The sequence below is a fragment of the Scylla paramamosain genome, chromosome 22 (assembly GCF_035594125.1).
Source record: "Scylla paramamosain isolate STU-SP2022 chromosome 22, ASM3559412v1, whole genome shotgun sequence".
Taxonomy (NCBI): domain Eukaryota; kingdom Metazoa; phylum Arthropoda; class Malacostraca; order Decapoda; family Portunidae; genus Scylla; species Scylla paramamosain.
In genome coordinates this window covers 262,501-281,472 of record NC_087172.1, presented here as the reverse complement: position 1 = coordinate 281,472, position 18,972 = coordinate 262,501, and the positions used below count along the sequence as shown (strand labels likewise).

The 18,972-nt window shown below is 44.3% G+C and overlaps 2 protein-coding genes across 5 annotated transcripts in view; one reads left to right on the top strand and one right to left on the bottom strand.

Moving 5' to 3' along the window:
* The first annotated feature begins 1,051 nt into the window (after positions 1–1,051).
* On the top strand, positions 1,052–3,618 carry LOC135111378 (lymphocyte antigen 75-like). Its single transcript, XM_064024594.1, has 6 exons — positions 1,052–1,209; positions 1,315–1,503; positions 1,701–1,899; positions 2,183–2,279; positions 2,632–2,788; positions 3,167–3,618. Exons 1-6 carry the CDS (start codon positions 1,158–1,160, stop codon positions 3,397–3,399), a joined length of 927 nt encoding a protein of 308 aa, XP_063880664.1. The 5' UTR covers positions 1,052–1,157; the 3' UTR covers positions 3,400–3,618.
* LOC135111375 (putative N-acetylated-alpha-linked acidic dipeptidase) overlaps positions 3,164–18,972 on the bottom strand; it is a 26,511-nt gene continuing 10,702 nt past the window's right edge. For 2 of the 4 annotated variants that reach the window (XM_064024591.1, XM_064024589.1), the window contains 14 exons: positions 18,562–18,713; positions 17,823–17,979; positions 17,266–17,400; positions 14,644–14,813; positions 14,200–14,342; positions 13,847–14,027; positions 12,660–12,865; positions 12,322–12,536; positions 11,326–11,502; positions 10,586–10,735; positions 10,390–10,495; positions 9,497–9,578; positions 7,912–8,004; positions 3,164–7,179 (listed from right to left, as the gene is read on the bottom strand). In XM_064024591.1, the coding sequence (XP_063880661.1) occupies positions 6,981–7,179; positions 7,912–8,004; positions 9,497–9,578; positions 10,390–10,495; positions 10,586–10,735; positions 11,326–11,502; positions 12,322–12,536; positions 12,660–12,865; positions 13,847–14,027; positions 14,200–14,342; positions 14,644–14,813; positions 17,266–17,400; positions 17,823–17,979; positions 18,562–18,713 (2,166 nt within the window). In that variant the 3' untranslated portion in view covers positions 3,164–6,980. Of the gene's footprint in view, positions 7,180–7,911; positions 8,005–9,496; positions 9,647–10,389; positions 10,496–10,585; positions 10,736–11,325; positions 11,503–12,321; positions 12,537–12,659; positions 12,866–13,846; positions 14,028–14,199; positions 14,343–14,643; positions 14,814–17,265; positions 17,401–17,822; positions 17,980–18,561; positions 18,714–18,972 lie in introns of all 4 variants that reach the window. The other 2 variants (XM_064024590.1, XR_010273717.1) reach the window with 2 other exon arrangements.

Here is an 18,972-nt window from a genome sequence, read left to right as displayed (position 1 = left end):
ATGTAAAAAAGAAAATAATAATAATAATAATAATAACGAATGAAAGAAATCAATAAAAATTACGCTTCTTCCAGTTTCAAAACTGTAGAAAGAGCGAGGCAGGTGCGACACTCGCCTTGTTTTGTGCTAATCACAGGCACGAGGATCACAACACAGAAACGTTACCATGGTGTGGGGAATGAGAAAAATGGAGACTCAGGTCCCCCCATTAACTTTGCTCCTAATGCCAGTAATTCGTCGCTTTCCTGAGACGAAAGGCGACACTAAATAGTGAAACAGAATACAGAAAGAATATTCTAACTGGAGAAATGAAACGTATATGAAGAGTTTAACAAAATATGACTAATGTTTAGAGGTTAAAAAGATGCATACACAGGGTGGAATCAAAAGCTTTTCGTCTCATCAACTCCTCTCCTCTAACTGACTGTCTTCAGCCTCTCTCTCACCGCCGCAATGTTGCATCTCTAGCTGTCTTCTACCGCTATTTTCATGCTGACTGCTCTTCTGATCTTGCTAACTGCATGCCTCCCCTCCTCCCGCGGCCTCGCTGCACAAGACTTTCTTCTTTCTCTCACCCCTATTCTGTCCACCTCTCTAACGCAAGAGTTAACCAGTATTCTCAATCATTCATCCCTTTCTTTGGTAAACTCTGGAGCTCCCTGCCTGCTTCTGTATTTCCACCTTCCTATGACTTGAATTCCTTCAAGAGGGAGGTTTCAAGATCTTATTCATCAATTTTTGATTACTGCTTTGACCCTTTTATGGGACTGGCATTTCAGTGGGCATTTTTTTTGGGGGGGGATATTTGTTGCCCTTGACCAGTGTCCTTCGTACATAAAAAAAAAAAAAATGCAATGGTGATTGTTCCAGGCCATTCATGGAATATAGCATATTGGGATTGCGGCACATGAGCTCCTCTGCGTCGCTAAGAACTGTAGTGTTTGGAAATCGTTGCCTTGTCCTCTTGCACGTGTGTCCACAGATACGGGGCGTTGCGTAATGACTGGGAGTAGTACTGTGCTCAGGTGCAGTGCGTCTCTTGTTTCCCATCACAATGTTGCCCAAAAGTACTCCACCCCTCCTTGCCCTGCCTTACCAGCCCCGCCCCCACACGCTCCCATAAATATCCACACTTGCTGCAGTGCTTCACAGAAGTCATGGAGCGCCTCGCAACCACCCTCTTCTTCCTTCTGCTGGCGGCGGCCTCAGGTTAGCTCTACACACACACACACACACACACACACACACACACACACACACACACACATAGTACAACAACAACAATACTGATGATACTGTGTATTGCTGCTCCAGGGCGGGCATGCAATGCGCCCTTCCAGGAGGTGGGCGACAGCTGCTATTACATCGAAACGGAACTGAAGGTGGGATGGTCCGAGGCCCGCGCCTTCTGTCAGTCCATGGGCGGCTACGAGTTGGGTGATCTGGCCGTATTCCCCTCCTGCGACGCCTTCACGGTCTTCACCGGCTACCTGGCATTCAACGGTGAGGCCTGACCCATGCAATTCTGTGATGTTGAGGTGGCCTGACTTGTAGCGAGGGAAGGTGTATAGAGCTTCTGTAATTATCTGTCCACAATGCTCTGAGGCAGTAGAGGCCTTGTCTGCTCCAACACTCCTTCCAGTGCCACTACTGAAAGACGAGTCAGACATCATTGTACAGACGCAACTTTCCTCTCGCAGCTCCCGCAGACTCCGCCTTCTGGGTTGGCGCGCACACAGAGTTCATTGTCAACAACTGGAGGTGGGTGGACGGCACGGTGCTGTCCACGGGGGTGCCTTTCTTTGCGTACAGGGAGGGCGATGACAATGAGCAGGACTGCGCCGCCATGGACAGCTCCTCCTTCTTCCAGCTAGCTGACTTCGCCTGCGAGGAGCAAAAGTGAGTGGCCAGAGTGTCACTTTGAAGGACACGACAAGTAGGGACTGGGACAGCAGAGGTGCTCTTGTGTGTGTGTGTGTGTGTGTGTGTGTGTGTGTGTGTGTGTGTGTGTGTGGGTGGGGGGTGGGGAGGTTTGGCGCTGCACAGCCTGCAACCCTTTTATTTCTTATAGTGAAATTACCTTTATTTTACAATGACTACACATGTTTGCTCAAAAGTATTCCTAAGATAAGCAATTTACCAAAAGACCCTCTACGCTCAGTGATACAGTTGTATCCCGCAGGCCTTTCGTGTGCCAGGTGCCAAAGCACGGCCATGGCCGCGACACTCGGGAAGCGGTGCGTCCTGTGACGCTGGACTGCCCAGCAGACAGCGTGCAGGTGAGTCTGTCTACTCCTGTAACGCCAGGGTTTTGCTTCTTCATCTTTGGAGGCTGGAGTTCCCAACATGCACATATTCAAGGTCCTTATGCTTATCTAAAGATGCATCTGTCATATCAGATAGAGTAAATGGAGTAGCCCTGCGGTGCTCTCCAATTCTACAATAAACCTATAGGGAAGAGCCATCCCTTAAAAAAAAAAAAAAAAAAAAAACGGCATTACATAATGTGTCGATCTCCTTCAGGAAATAGACAGAAAGGAATCCATTTCATAATACTGGTCTTAAGATTTAGAGTGTTATGAATACTTCGGCGTGTGAATGTGTTGGTCCTGACGCTGAGTGCCGCTGCAGGTGGGCGAGTTCTGCTACTGGTTCAGCGACACCATGAAGACGTGGGATGAAGCCGAGGATCATTGTCGCAACAACTTTAGTGACAACCAAGGTGAACTGTTCTCCCCAGCCTCGTGTGAGGAGTTCACCAAGATGGCACACCACCTCGAAGTGGCAGGTGGGCTCGCTGTGTCTGTCTGTGTGTTTGTTTAGTCTGTCTTTGATCAACTCTCTCTCTCTCTCTCTCTCTCTCTCTCTCTCTCTCTCTCTCTCTCTCTCTCTCTCTCTCTCTCTCTCTCTCTACATATATATATATATATATATATATATATATATATATATATATATATATATATATATATATATATATATATATATATATATATATATATATATATATATATATATATATATAGATAGATAGATAGATAGATAGATAGATAGATAGATAGATAGATAGATAGATAGATAGATAGATAGATAGATGGATATAGATATATAACCTATTTATTTGTCTATGCCTACGCTAACCGTCTGTCTTTCCGCCGTGCCTCAGAGCGCGACAAGAGCCACTGGGTGGGCGCTGCTGACGCCACAGGGGACCAGGAATGGTACTGGGTGTCTGGAGATCCCGTGCCTGGAGGAGCGCCTTACTGGGCCACCAATGAACCCGATGACCACTACAATTCCAACTATTGCGGCTTCATGTCATCCTACAGACGCTTCTTCCTTGCAGACGAGAGGTGTACCAGCTCTCACTACTTCATCTGTAAGCTGCACACTGTGTAGCTGATCGCAGGATGAAACCCCCACAACTTGCCGCTCCAAGACTCTTGTGTGCAGTGTTGTAGTATTGTAGTGTTAGGGTCCGGAGGCAACACATGGCTCGCCATCGTGTTTGGCGCAAATATTCTGCCAAATATTTATTAGATGGTTGAGTTTTCCGCCACTACAACCTTCTCTTAATGTTATGTTGCCCTAAAGTAAATAACAGCATCTCTTCATAAAGCGTTTCTATTATAAAGAATATCCTGACTTAGTTGAGGCTCGCGCGCTTCCACACACACACACACACACACACACACACACACACACACACACACACACATAACTCTAAATATTAACAAGAAATCTAAAAAAATTACCCAGTCTATGTACTGATGAAAGGGGGAAGAGAGAGAGAGAGAGAGAGAGAGAGAGAGAGAGAGAGAGAGAGAGAGAGAGAGAGAGAGAGAGAGAGAGAGAGAGAGAGAGAGAGCTACTTCAGCGCATGATTCTGATTTGTAATTTATGTAGGTGCACAGGTGTGACGCACGGCACAGGTGTCATGACGCAGAGAAGCGAGCCGTGCACCTGTGGGCCGTGAGGTGCGTACTATATGTAATCACCTAGCAGTCTCTTATTATAAGACCGTCACACCTAGACTTATAAGCGACACACACACTTGCTGCTGAACCAGAAACCATGTCATCTCTTTTACGTCTTCCCTTAATATTCAGTAAACCCAGCACCTTCATCCAGTCTTATCACAGAAAGCGTTAAGACACATAGGAGAAAACTTGAAATAATACTAAGCCAAAAAACATCTTCTCTTTTTCACTGCTGAACACTGTCTGGCCATAAACATATCTTTACGCAGCCTTTGCGGGAAACAAGCGGAATAATGTTTAACTTATATCATTCAGATTAAAAGAACCGTAAAGCTAAAACAATGTTTTCTCTTTCACGACCTTTCTGTTCATTAACAACACTGCATACACTGTAAACCCGATACCGTTATGCAACCTTACCACAGAAAGGAGACGGGAAACAGCAAGAATAAAGTTTAATGTATATCATTCAGAATAATATTTAAGGCGTGTACTCCCAAAGTAAAAACCAAGTTCTCTCTTTTACTTTTTTTTTTCTTTACCACTGCCTGGTCATAAATAACAAGATTAACTCAGTACCTTTATGCAGCCTTAGCACAGCAGAGAGGTGGGAAACAGGTGGTATAAAGTTTAACATATATCATTCAGATTGAGTTAAAATACTGTAAAGACGAAAAACCATGTTCTCTTTTTCACGACTTTTTCTTAACACTGCCAGGTGTACAATGTAACCTCAATGTTTCCATGCACCTTCAGCAAAAAAAAAAAATAGAGGAAGGAAGCATAAGATGAATGAAGTTTATCGTATATCATTTAGAGTAAAACTTAAATTAGAATTTAGCTTTTCATGCCTCTGTAGTGATGACAGAGGTGACATCTCAACACCGACTTCTTCCTCTCTGCACACACTCCTATAAGTCTGATTCTTAGGGTGCAATCTTGTATTTCAGCCACGATCATAACAGCAAGATTGAAGTAAAAAAATAAGAATAAATAAATAAATAAATAAATAAATAAAAAATAACAAGAAAATAAGGGAAGCTGCAAGAAGCCGTCAGGTACAAACTTCACAGTCCCCGTATGAAACATTCCTTCCTATTTCTGCCTATCATCCCTGTCCATAAATATGTCTAATCTTCCTTTAAATTTCCGTAATGACTCATCACTAACAACCAGATTACTGAGTCTATTCAGTTTACCTATCATTTCACCTATCAATTCCTCCTTTATTTATATTTTTATTTTAATTTGACCTTCGAATCAAAAGCGGCTAGTCGTGTTATTACCACAAGTCTTCTATTACCACATGTTGGTTAATTAATAGCGGCCACTTCTTCAAAGACGTATAACTTCTATATACTAGCCCCGTCTCCACCTTACTTTGTCTTTTGTGCCTTTCGTTGCCCCCATAACTGGCGTGTCTTCCTTCAGTGGATCCATAAACTTTCTCTTTGTTGCTCCCATCACCCGCATGTCCTCCTTCACTACATCCATAAACCTCTTTGATTGTTCCTATTGTCTTTCTGTCTGATGGGTCTACGTATTTAATCCTCCTCCTCTCCATGAAAGAGTTTATCTATTTGATTTTATTGAACATTTATAATTTTTCTTTCAGTGTATGTAATTGGTGTCTATGGATCACACTGAGGATTGTTTGTAACTGATATGTTGTGGTCGATAAATATAATAAGTAAAAAAATCAATAATTATCTCAGTTTGTTTATGGCGCAACTATTGAAGCGTTGAAGGAGTTACAAAACGCAGATGTCACTTCATATATAGTGATGGCAACGTGGTGGTGTAGAAAGTTGCGTAAGTTTTGAAGGGATAAAGGTGAAGGTAAGGATGAATGTACATCTGAGGCTTATGCTATAGAATGGAAACAGTACCAAGCAGAACATGCAATATAGTACTGTACTAGCATGTTTACGAAATTACGGTACAATTATGATATGGTAAATGTACGGTACGATATTACGGTACAATTTTTCTATAGTAAGATATGGTATATACGAAATTATGGTACTATATGATCATACCGTATGATGTTACGGTAATTTTTTTTTTCTATAGTAAGATATGGTATGCACGAAATTACGGTACGGTACGATTACAGGAACGACACAAAATTACGGTACGAATTTTCTTTATAGTACTGTACGAAAGTGATGCGCATGTTTAGTACATTATATAGGACCTTGATGTCTCTGTCATACCCACCTTCCGGTTTTAATCAAATGAAACCTAAATCCAACAGGTATTATTATTATTACTACTACTATCATTATTATTATTATTATTATTATTATTATTAGTAGTAGTAGTAGTAGTAGTAGTAGTAGTAGTAGTAGTAATTAAGTACGAAATCTTATAGTACGGTACGAAAACAACACACAGGTTTAATACATCATACTATGTCTGTATATCATATTTTTCTTTCGGGTATGTTAAGCGAATTCTAAATTTAACTGATGCATTACAATGGTACGGTACTGAATATTTATTTTGGTAAGGATTACGACAGATGAGCTGCACCGTACCACCACTCGCCTCTATCTATGCATAGGTGAAGGGTTCGCCTTTCGACACACCTGGCCGCCACACAGGTGCACCTGACTTAATTTTGTTTCAAACTGTTGCCTCACTTATCAGTATCCAAGGAAGTGAGGTCTCTCTCTCTCTCTCTCTCTCTCTCTCTCTCTCTCTCTCTCTCTCTCTCTCTCTCTCTCTCTCTAATGGTGGCATTAACAACTTCATTACGGAGTCTTTTCCATTAATCTACCACTTTGAGAGCCAAATATTCACAGCTGTATTACCACAACGCAAGGGAACAACGTAAAAACAGCAGATCAAATTGCATTTCTACTAGTACTATTAGATATATAAATAATCTATAATACATAACATAAGCTAACCATTCAATACATAATTAACGTTGCCAGTGCGTGATGGCGAGCTGGCAGTGTCCGTGCTGGGAGCGGCGCCGACGTCTCCGTCCGCCTACATATACTGTATGTCCTTGAGGGCGAGTGCCGCGGCGTTGATGGCTGCCTGCAGGACGGAGAGCTGCTGCTGCACGACCTGCCACGCCTGAGGACAGGAAGCGCTGCATCTCTTGGCCTCCCAAAGGGCGTCCCGCACACCCGGCGCTAGCCATCCGCCGTACTGGTTCATGTTGTCCGTTCCGAATACCATGTTTCTGGAAAGGAATCGAGCAACGGTATAAATAAACAGACCGCAACGCATCTCTTCCTACCCTGTGCTATTTCCACGGTATACTCTTGTGAATTTGCTATTAGGATTGTTGTGTACGAGGAAAATAGCAACCATCTAATGGATTTTCATGGGAGAAAATAGGAATCAGGAAAGAGGCGTGCTTGGTAGTGTCTCGTAGGTGCCTCGAGTGTTCCGCAACGGGTCAATCCCAGCCTTTTAAATAATTTGCCAGTATAATACTCGTTAGTGAGATTATGAGAGAGAATGTGAGTGGGGACACCCTGTCTCTCCTGTTGTAGGGGACCCGAAGCACCCAGGAAGGCCGAGTGCAGTGACAGGACAATGAAGCCCGATTAAAACAATTATATCTAGCGCCTTGTTGATTACTTGTGACCTGATTGGTAAGGTGAAAAACTTTGACAGCAAAACGAGAGATCGAGTTTCTATTTTTTTTTTCAAATTTATTTTTATTTTCGCTTAATAAAATAGTTTAGAGTTACTAAAATAAAAGAACGCGTCATATTAGCATTAGCTGTCAAAGAGTTAGTGAATGAGTGAATGAATGAATGTAAGAACAAGCGTCATATTATCACTAGTAATGAAAGGATGAATGAGTAAGTGAATAAAAGAACAAGCACCACATTACCATTAGTAATCAAACAGTTAGTGAATTAGTGAGTGAATACGAGATTGCAAGGTATACTAGCATACTTACTTCATGTACGGGCGGTGGTGACTACCCTCGCCGTGCGTGTAGCATTTCTCCAGGAGCATGAGCTGGTCGTTCAGTTGTCGGGCGAGAAGCGGCCTGCGGGAGACAAGATGAAAGCAGGTTAAGGGATGTGTGTGTGTGTGTGTGTGTGTGTGTGAATCAATGTATTCTTCTTATTCTTGTTATTACTATTATTGTTATAAATAATATTACCACTGCTAGTACTGCTGTTACTACAGAGTGTATGACATCTTCCCCCTGGATAATTCCGTCACTGACTTGTTCCTCTCTGGACAATTTCCAGCCCTGGACTGTGTCCCCACTAGACGATTCCCCTCATGGATAATTTTGGATCACCTGAAGATCCGCTACCCCACAGGGATCACCTGAAGATCCGCCACCCCAGATTGTCTCACCTGAAGATCCACCACCCCAGACTCTCTCACTTGGTTAGGTTAGGTTAGGTTAGGTTAGCCTAACCTAACCTAACCTAACAACATGAACGCATTAAAAAACTGAGTGGATATAAAAAATGCAGAAAAAAGTTTACTTCATTAAAAGTATGGGATCACCTGAAGATCCGCCACCCCAGATTGTCTCACCTGAAGATCTGCCACCCCGAGTGTGGCTGGGGTGGCGGATCTTCAGGTGATCCATAATTTTCCCTAATGAATAATTTCCCCTCCTGGATATTCCAGTCTCATTATTCTGTACAAGATTTTTGTTAAATTTGTGAATGCATTCATATATCTGAAGAAAGACGACAGATTATCTGCAGTATTTGTTAAGTATTTATTAGATAATAAAAAAGCTAATAAAATCATGTTTTCACTACTTCTATGTCGTGTGAGGGCTGTGGCAGGAACTAACCTGAGATTCAGTGTCAGACGGGAAGACACTGTTTGAACTGAAACTAGACACTCTAAACTGAGTCATGAAACTCTAACAAACTGTTAACAGCAATATATGAACTACTGTCCCAATAAACAATGTAGCACCACTCTGGCAGGTGATAGTTTAAGTGATAGTTTAAGGTCTGGAACAGCAGCTCAACTGTCTGAGGCAAGGGAAGAGAAGAGGTGAATGAAAGGAGGGGCTGTCCACGGGGGAAAATGTCCAGAGGGGAATGTCCAGGGTAGATTATATCCAGGGGGGAACGTGTCCAGGGGGAATGTGTCCAGGGGGGGACTGACTAAGGGAGGAAATGTCGGGGAGAAAAATTGTCTAGGGGGAATCTGGTCCCCACCCGTTACAACAACAACAACTACTACTACTACTACTACTACTACTACTACTACTACTACTACTACTACTAATAATAATAATAATAATAATAATAATAATAATATTATCCTTCAATTTTCGATGATTCTCTTGTCATCTCTTTTGGGATTGGCACCTCAGTGGGATTCTTTTTTCTCTTCTGGTTTCCCTTGGCCAGTGACCCTCTTACGTAAAAAAAAAAAAAGAAAAAAACTACTACTACTACTACTACTACTACTACTACCACTACTACTACCACCACCACCACCACTACCACCACCACCACCATTACTGACAGGGCGGTCATGGCCTCGTTGACACTCACGGCACAGAGGTGAGGTTGTGCAGCTTGGCATTGAAGGCGCGGGCAGCCTTCTCGAAGCGGCCCACCACCGCCTCCAGGGGATCTTTGGCAGGGGAGGTCGATGGATGAGATAGATGGAATTATTGACGGGAGAAATGCTCGCTGAAAAATCTGTACAGTCAAAGAGAAATCAGGAATAGGAAGCACCACCACAACAATATTGGTTCAGTCAGTCTAAGCTGCCGCCTCCATTCACAACAGCACCGCTAGACAGGTAGATTTACTGACAGGGAGAAATGCTTGCTTGAAATCTGTGAAGTCAAAGAGCAATCTGGAATAGCAAGCATCGCCACACCAACATTGGTTGAGCCACTCTACGTAGTGATGTTGCCTCTCTCCCTATACCAGCGACAGATAGATACAGAGATAAACAGATGGATAGACAGGTACTCAGATAAGTAGATAGATATAGATAGACAGATAGATATATAGATAAATAGATAGATGAATAGATAGATTTATTGACTACAAAATCACAATTAAAAAGTTCTTAACCACTATATAACCCATATTAAAGTACTTAAAACGTAGATCGAAGCTTAAACATTAAAACTATTAACAAAAACGCTAACATTTTTTTTTTCAAAGCAGAGAACATGGAGAGAGAGAGAGAGAGAGAGAGAGAGAGAGAGAGAGAGAGAGAGAGAGAGAGAGAGAGAGAGAGAGAGAGAGAGAGAGAGAGAAAGCATATTTGAGTGTGTGTGTGTGTGTGTGTGTGTGTGTGTGTGTGTGTGTGTGTGTGTGTGTGTGTGTGTATGCTTAAACCAACCTCGTCAATCATCACGTATAAATCCATAATTCCCCACAGGTAACCCCCGTCCCGTCCCCTCCCCCCTCCGTCCCTCACGCCTTACCCAGCGTAACGCCCTCCACCTGCATCACGTCGCCGTAGTCTTGCCTCAGCCCCGCCACCAGTTTCCGCAGCATCACCGTCTCGTCCTCGGGGTCCATTGGGAGGATCTGTGCAAGGACAGACAGATCACGTCACGTCATCTAGTACTTTGGGAGGGACGGATGCAGGACAACAAAGGTGGCATTACGATACCATACCTTAGAGTCGGCGAGACCAAGACCCATGAGTGCCCACAGCCGGCCAAGCGCGAGGTGGTAGCGGAATTCGGGGTCCAGCAGGTTCTTCATGGCGTCAAAGTCCTCGAAGGTGGTGTGATAGAGCGGGTAGTCTGACCAGTCGTATTCCTCCTGCAGGGTGAAGAGCATCTTGCTCTCAGTGTCGACTGCGTGTGGCAAATTACTGTGTAAATAACCAAACTGTCCAGAAACGCCGCTCTCCTGATTGACTGATTAATTGACTGACTGAGAAGAATGTTGTGTAGGTAAGCAAAGTGTCAAGAAACAACGCTGTCCTGATTTAGTGATGGATTAATTTAGGTGAATACAAACTGTCTAGAAACACCGCTGTCCTGACTGATTAATTAACTGAAGAAGATGCTGGAGATGGGTCTACGAGGCAGGAGAAGGAGAGGAAGACCTAAGATAAGGCTTATGGATGCAGTGAAGGAAGATATGCTTGTAATGAGTGTGACTGAGGAAGGCACAGAGGAGCAAACGCGTTGGAGAAGGTTAATCCATAACTAGAGTAGCCGATCCATAAGTAGAGTAGCCAAAAGAGTAAGAAAGTAAAGATACCTGGCTTAATATCACATCACAGTCAGAGACAATAGCGCTTCATAGCATTCCTGTAAGAGTAACAAAGTCCCTTACGCAAATAGTCAGACTCGCCAGAATTAATACTAAATAGAACTACAATTCAGAAATAAAGAGGCCCTTACAAAATTGATTTCCCAAACCATGTAGGAGGTTGGGACGCCGACCATCTGGTAGAATGGAGAGTGTTCACTGAGGGAGGCGAGGGAGTAGTCCATGAGGTCAGGAGACGCCGCCCGCACTCTCTGCGTCCAGTGCTCCCACAGTGTCTCGTAGCCCAGGCCAGGCTCAGGCGCCGGGGTCTGCGGAAGGACGAAAAACGAGGAGCAGCGGTGAGAGAGGGAATGCAAGAGCAGGAGGCTGAGGGGAGAGCATGCGCTACGATACTGCATGATTGTAAAAACTAAGGACGATAAACATAAGAAACTGTATTACATTTTTTTTTTCGATATTACTTTACATTATATTTTCGTGCCCTTTCATACCAAGCAACACCTCCATAAGCAGTCTTATTAACCAGGTATACGACAGGCTTAAGGAATTGTTGTACATATGCCTCGCCTCCTTACCAGGCCTGAGGTGAGGTCAGAAAGAAAGACACGCTATAATTCACCCAAGGTCAGGAGATGCAGGCTGTATCCCTCGGCATTGGTTACTCATACCTGTCCCGAGTCTCCAACCTCCCAAGACACTCAGGATGATCTGGTAACTAACACTTGCTGATCTTCACACCTGACCTTAGTGAGGTACGAGCAAGAAGTGAGACACGATATCAGGTAAGTAATTATAGTCCTCCTGGTTCATTTCCTTGTCACATTCACTCGCTGTCTCTTCTTTCTCTTAGTTTCTTCCGTATACTTACTCCGTCTTATTCTTCACTTTCTGTATTTTTTTTATTTTCTTCACTTTGTTCCTTCCTACCCTCACTAATCTTTCCTTCCTTCCTTTCTCCTTTCCTCCCCCCCTCCCTCCCTCACTTCCATTTTCCCTTCCTTCCATCCATCCCTTCTTTGCTCACTCACCTCCCTTCCCTCCATCCATCCCTTCTTTGTTCACTCACTTCCATCTCCCCTTCCCTTCTCTTCACCCATTCCTTCCAGCCCCATCACCGTCATTCTTACCTTCTTCGTGGCCTCCTTGATCACTTTATGCAGGAGCGGCGTGGCGGACACCAGCAGGTTGTAGGTCTGGATGATCGCCAGGTCCACATTGAGGTGCGCCACGGCCCGCGCTTCGAACATCTTCAGGTACTCCTCCACAAACTCCGTAGTGCCGAAGAAACCGTACTCACCCGCGCCCCACGACCCAAATATGATGGATCGGCGTGGACGCCACCCTGGTTTTACACCGAGATAGAGTTACACAACGTGGCATCTCTAGGCGGTTATCCTATACGACATTAACTTGAAGAGACGGGCCATTATGATCTTGACTTAATCCTGTAAAAGTAAGAACATACCTCGGGACAGCAGCACCCCGTAGGAGCGCACCATCTCCATCATGGTGGCCGTGGCGGAGGAGGGATCACAAGAGCCGAAGGTCCAAGAGTCTCGGTGGTTGCCATAGATGACGTAGCGGTCTGGTTCCTCGCTGCCTCGTAACACGCCGATCACGTTGTAGGTGGGTACGATTCGCTTTACGTTGTTCACTTCAAGCTTCACCTGCCTGCGTGTGGGACTTGTGGTAGTGAAGGAGAAGAGAAGAGATGGCGAAGGGAGGGAAGGACAGTGGAGAGAGGAGGAGATGAGAGAGGAGAAAAGAGAAGAGGAAGGAAGAGTAGAGGATTGAGGTGAGGAGAAAAGAGAAGAGGAAGGAAGGGTAGAGGATAGAGGTGAAGAGAGGGAGTGAGATGAGATGAGATGAGAGGAGAGGAGAAGAGAGGAGAGGAGAGAAATGGAGAGAGAGAGAGAGAGAGAGAGAGAGAGAGAGAGAGAGAGAGAGAGAGAGAGAGAGAGAGAGAGAGAGAGAGAGAGAGAGAGAGAGAGAGAGAGAGAGAGAGAGAGAGAGAGAGAGAGAGAGAGAGAGAGAGAGAGAGAGAGAGAGAGAGAGAGAGAGAGAGAGAGAGACTGGCAGACAGACTGATAGACAAATACGGGAGTACAGACAGGCGAGAGACAAACAGACGGACAGATAGATGAATATAAAGATAAACAGACAGATGAAGTATATAAACATCAACATATAAGACAGTTATTGATATCTTACCTCCTAAACAGCTTTCATAACAATCGGAAATATTTAAACCTGTTTTTTTTTATTGAGTCAGTGGCTCGGCGATGTAGAGATTAGCACACTTTTCTCATAGCCAATAGGGTTCGAATCCCCTTTTTGCAATTTGTCTTCTTTTACACTGTAGTCCCTGTTCATCTAGCATGCAACAGTTATACAGGTCGTGAGTAGTGGAGTTGTGACCTTGCTAGAGAGAAAAGGAGAGAAAGAGAAAGAAAACTTTTCTGTCAGATGAACCAGTAATTAAGATGTGGAAAGGAAGAATAACTTAACAAAAAGTAATATCAAGCATCAATGTTCAGGATCGCAGCTCACTCTCCACCCATCTTATCAACTTAACCGTATCGTTCTTCCCCCAACAAGGCGGACAAGAACAAATATCATCCGACTGATAAGGCACAACAATAGTATTCTCACCAGCCGCGCCTCGCCAGGGAAGGTCCCATCCTGTAGGTGACGTTCAGAGCTCCCCGCCACTCCTCCGGCACCTCCTGGCCGCCCATGTTGATCAGCAGCTTGAGGGCATCGTTGTAACTCACTGTATGGGCGGGAATCCTCGGGGTGTCCGTCTGTTCCTCCGGCAGCCGATAGACTCCATCTGGTGGAAGGCGGGAAGGCGATGAGCGGGAGCAGGAAGACAAGGATGAGGAACAAAGATTAAATATAAAGACAAACAAGGACACTATTTAGAGAGGGATACAAGGCAGGGAAGCAAGAGGTAATGAGAGGCAGTAGGTGAAGGGCACAGGTGAGAACACACCCCCACTCGCCTAGTGAAGGGTAGCCTGGGGTGGTCGGGTCGCCGTCATGCCACATGATGGAGCCTCGCTGTATCCCAGACCCAGGCAGCCAGAACGAGTTGGGGTATGCCGCGCCCCCGCTCTGCCATTCTGGGTGATAGTCATGTGGGTCCCTTGGAAGGAAAAAGAAAAGAAATAGGGGCACAGAAAAGTAATGTTTTTTTTTTGTTTTATGTAAGGGACAACAGAAACTGGTAAAACACACACACACACACACACACACACACACACACACACACACACACACACACACACACACACACACACACACACACACACACACACACACACACACACACACACACAAAGATTGCAAGATCTTAAGGGTAGCAGTTAGAAAGTAGGTCTAAAATTATTGTCAATAACACAGGAAAGGTTAAGACACGAAGAACACAAGGACACACAGTAGCTCACGTATAAAGGATGATCCCAGCGGCTTTGAATCTCTGAGCATTGAAAATTTTGTCGCCCCTGAAGCCACGCCCGAACTTGGCAATGACCAGACGTCCCTCCACCGACACTCCAGCCTGGGCCGCCGTCAGAAAGTCCTCGTAAAGGCCGTAGTTCACGTACACCAACTTATCCTGTGGCAAGGGCGTTAAGGTCGGCGTACAAACACAATATTTAATGGAAAGTTTTAGGATGCATTCAGAGAGCGCATACTTCATCCTAATACCAACGCCATTGTCAAATAATCGATTTACTGACTAATTAACTAACTGTTTGATTGACTGACGAACTAAATAACTGAATAACTGAATAACTAAATAAATTGACTAAGTAAGTGAGTCGATGGATAGATGGATGGAATTATGGCTGTAGTTGGGTAAATGTGAGAGGGTGGATATGGTTGAGTGGTTAAGTAGATGGGTGGATGTGGGTGAGTTGGTGAACGTTACATTGGTGTGTGTGGATCCCCATGCTGCCCGCACGACGCCTGTGGTCCAGACGTCTGAGTCTAGAGACATTTTAGGGACCAAGTAGTTTGCGTACCAAGTGTCTCGAGTACCAAACGTCCTGAGGCCTATTTGCACTCAGGTCGATCTGTCTTGAGGTACATCTGACCTAAGGCCTGTATGACCTGAGTATCATCCGCCCCACTACCAAGTGACTAAACCCTAACTGACTGACTGACTGACTGACTGACTGACTGACTGATGAACTAATTAGCCAACAAAGTAACTAATTAAGTAAATAAGTAAGTAACTAACTAATCGACTGACTAAATAACTAAATAAAATGGATAATAGATTATACAAACTTTGTAATACTGATAAGAAATGCCACAACTTTCTTCAATAACCAATGAAATATGACAATCGTTGTCCGTGTACTTATATCACGGCAAGCTCTTATGCATTTGAAATAAATCCTGGATCCATATAATCCCCATCGGCTTCCAAACACTCTCTCTCTCTCTCTCTCTCTCTCTCTCTCTCTCTCTCTCTCTCTCTCTCTCTCTCTCTCTCTCTCTCTCTCTCTCTCTCTCTCTCTCTCTCTCTCCTCCCCTTACTTCTTTCTCCCCATCCAGTGGAAATGATTTAAGTTTCCAATGGCGATTTCATGCCTGTAGTAACAATTTGACGACAGTAAAACGATGTGATAGTTGTAATTTGGGTTTTGAAGTGACTAGTGATAGTCTGGCAAGGATAACAGACTCTAATGACAATTGTCTAGGTTTTCAAGGGCTTTTCATGACTGCAGTAATAGTTTGACAAAGGGAGTATACTGCATTTGTTATGATTTGGGTTTTCAAGGGTGTTTTCCTTGCTGCAGTGATAGTCTGATAATGATAACAGGTTCTAATGAAGGTTATTTACGTGTTTATTTGTGCTTGTATACTTCCAGCGATTGACAAGGATAAGAGGCTCTACTGGACGTTATCTAGGCTTTCAAGAGCATTGTTTTTTTTTATGCTTACAGTGATAATGTTTATATTTTTTTTATTGTGAAAGTGATAACGTAACAAAGATAGTTGACTTTGATGAAAGCTATTTGTGCCTTCAAGGTCGTTGTCATGACAACAATGATAGATTAATAAAGCAGTGAGTGAAAAAAAAAAAAACACCCAAATGATCAACATGACTAATTAATTATCTCAGTGTTCGGGCGCACTCCGTTTGGGCAAATGCGCCCTTCAATTGAGCGAGAAAAAAAAAAACGTTTAATTTTGGTGGCAGTTACTCCTTCATTTGGGCGATAAATTAAGCGACTGATCTTGAAAGAGGTGACATTTTGCAGTTTTCTTATAACATCGAGGAGGACAAAAATAGGAGAATGCGGGGAGTAAAAGTGTCCATTGAGATTCGAGTGAAATAATCATACTATTTTTTTTCTTTTTGTGTAAGAGAAAATCTGTCCAAAGGCAAAAACAATGCTAAGAATAATAACAATAAATAAATAAAGAGGCCCGCTGGTTCTCCTTCTGTCACAGCAATGGCGGGAATTGGTCTCCTACGAAACGGTCCTCACATCACAGAATTGCCGTTATGTTGTCGTTCAAAGGACAGGTAAACAAGCTCCCAACCATGAGTAACAAATCAGATGTATGATGAGGGTGGTAAATGGAGGTAGGCAGGCATGTTTCATGTAGGGACTGCCACGTTTAGGCCAGATGGTTTCTTGCAGCTTCCCTTATTTACCAATATTCTCAAGTTCTTGGCTCACAATGGAACGTAAGAGCATCAACAAAACTACAAGATACCAGTAGGCCTACACGTGGCAGTCCTTGTATAAAACGAAATAGCTGGGTGTTTTTCCTGCAGGGACTGCCATGTGTGGGTATGACAGCTTCTTTTACGTTCTTATCTTCCTACGTTCCTAAATATTTCACTATCTTTTATTATTTTTGTTGCCGTAGGTCAGTACCCGACACATAAATAAATAAATAAATAAATAAATAAATAAATAAAAGCATCTGTGTGGCCTTTGGAAAACAGTCCTGAGAGGCAAGAGTTTCAAAGTGCGCACCAAACACTGAGGAAAAAAAAAAAAAAAAAGGTGAAGGCAGAGAGAACACCCTGGCGATGCACTAACCGTTACGACGGTGCCTGCTGGGGAGAAGGCGAGGAAGGCAGGCGGGATGGAGTCATCATAGGGCACTCCGTCCAGCGGCTCCTCCATGACGCTTGATGTGAACTTGACCTGGCCAGCCTCGTCCAGCAAGAAAACCTGCACGACGATAGAAAGGTTGTGGCGATGGTGATGGTGGTGGTTGAGGAGAAGGAGGAGGAGGAGGGGAGGAGAAATGCAAAGGAATACAAAGAAAGACCAAACAGCAGCAGACCTTGAGGCCCTTAGTTGGCTGTTTGAGTAACTATTCTACATCATCTATTAGTGGGAGAGACAGGATAGTACAGAAGATGAAGAAGAACAAGAAGAAGGAGGAGGAGGAGGAGGAGGAGGAGGAGGAGGAGGAGGAGAAAAAATAATCAACCACTGGAACTTACAACCTAAAGAGAAGCACATGTAAAAACTGAAAGAAAAATCCAGAAAGTGAAAAAAAGGAGCAAGAGAGAGAGAGAGAGAGAGAGAGAGAGAGAGAGAGAGAGAGAGAGAGAGCAGAGAGCCATCCCTCCTCCCCTGCCCCTCACCTTGTTAGGACGGGCGAGGTCAGGGTGGGAGAGCTGCACGTTGTAAGGCTGAAGGAACACCTGGTCCAGCCCTTGCTCCTCCCACATCTTCTTCAGGTACTCAGCCTGCTCCAGGTCCTGCTTAGTGCCCGCCATGTGGCCCTGGCTCGTGAAGTACCTGATGAAGGGAAGATCAAAGCTGGAGGGTATTTCAGATGATTCCTCGGGTGTCTTCCAAGACGAGGATGCAGGAGTGCGCTTGGAAGATGCAGGAGTGTGTTAAGGGTGTCTAGATTAGTTTCAGGGGAAGCAGATGAGTTTCAAAGGAATGTAAATGAGTTTCAAAAAGGATAAGCGAGTTTCAAGGGAATCTAGTTGAGTTTCATGGAGAGTAAGCGAATTTGAAGAGGTTTTGGATGAGTTTCAGAGAGGGTGCGCGAGTCTCAACTGAATTCATGTGAGTTTCAGAGAGGGTACACGAGTTTCAAGGGAATCTACGTGAGTTTCAGAGAGGATACGCGAGTTTCAAGGGAATCTACGTGAGTTTCAGAGAGGATACGCGAGTTTCAAGGGAATCTACACGCCCTTTTTCATGGTTAGCGAGTTTCAAGGAAATATAAAGATTACATAAACGGTGGTCATACATCACCCAATCTAACACACCCCACACGTCCGTTATTCACTTCGTCTCACTCATCCACCTTCGCCACACGCACGATACATAGCGTTACATGGAGATACAAATATACATTCTGCCCACCTGAGGTACTTTTCAATATTCTCTGCTTTCATCTCCTGGATCACCGCGTCCCCGGCTGGTCCAAAGTAGTCCCTCCCGCTCGGCCGCGTCCAAGTCTCCTGTCCCGGAGCACCCGGCTTGGCTTGGTCGCGGCTGCAACTCAACCCCTGCTGCTGTTGGCGAGGCAAGGTGGGACGGGAAGGAGGCAAGAGAGATGATAAGACCGAACACACACACACACACACACACACACACACACACACACCGCGCGCGCGCACACTACCAGAGGAAGCGGTGTGTGTAAACAGTATACGTAAATTTAGAGAAAAATGTATTATTTCCCATCAAAAGACAGAGAGAGAGAGAGAGAGAGAGAGAGAGAGAGAGAGAGAGAGAGAGAGAGAGAGAGAGAGAGAGAGATACTTAATCAAC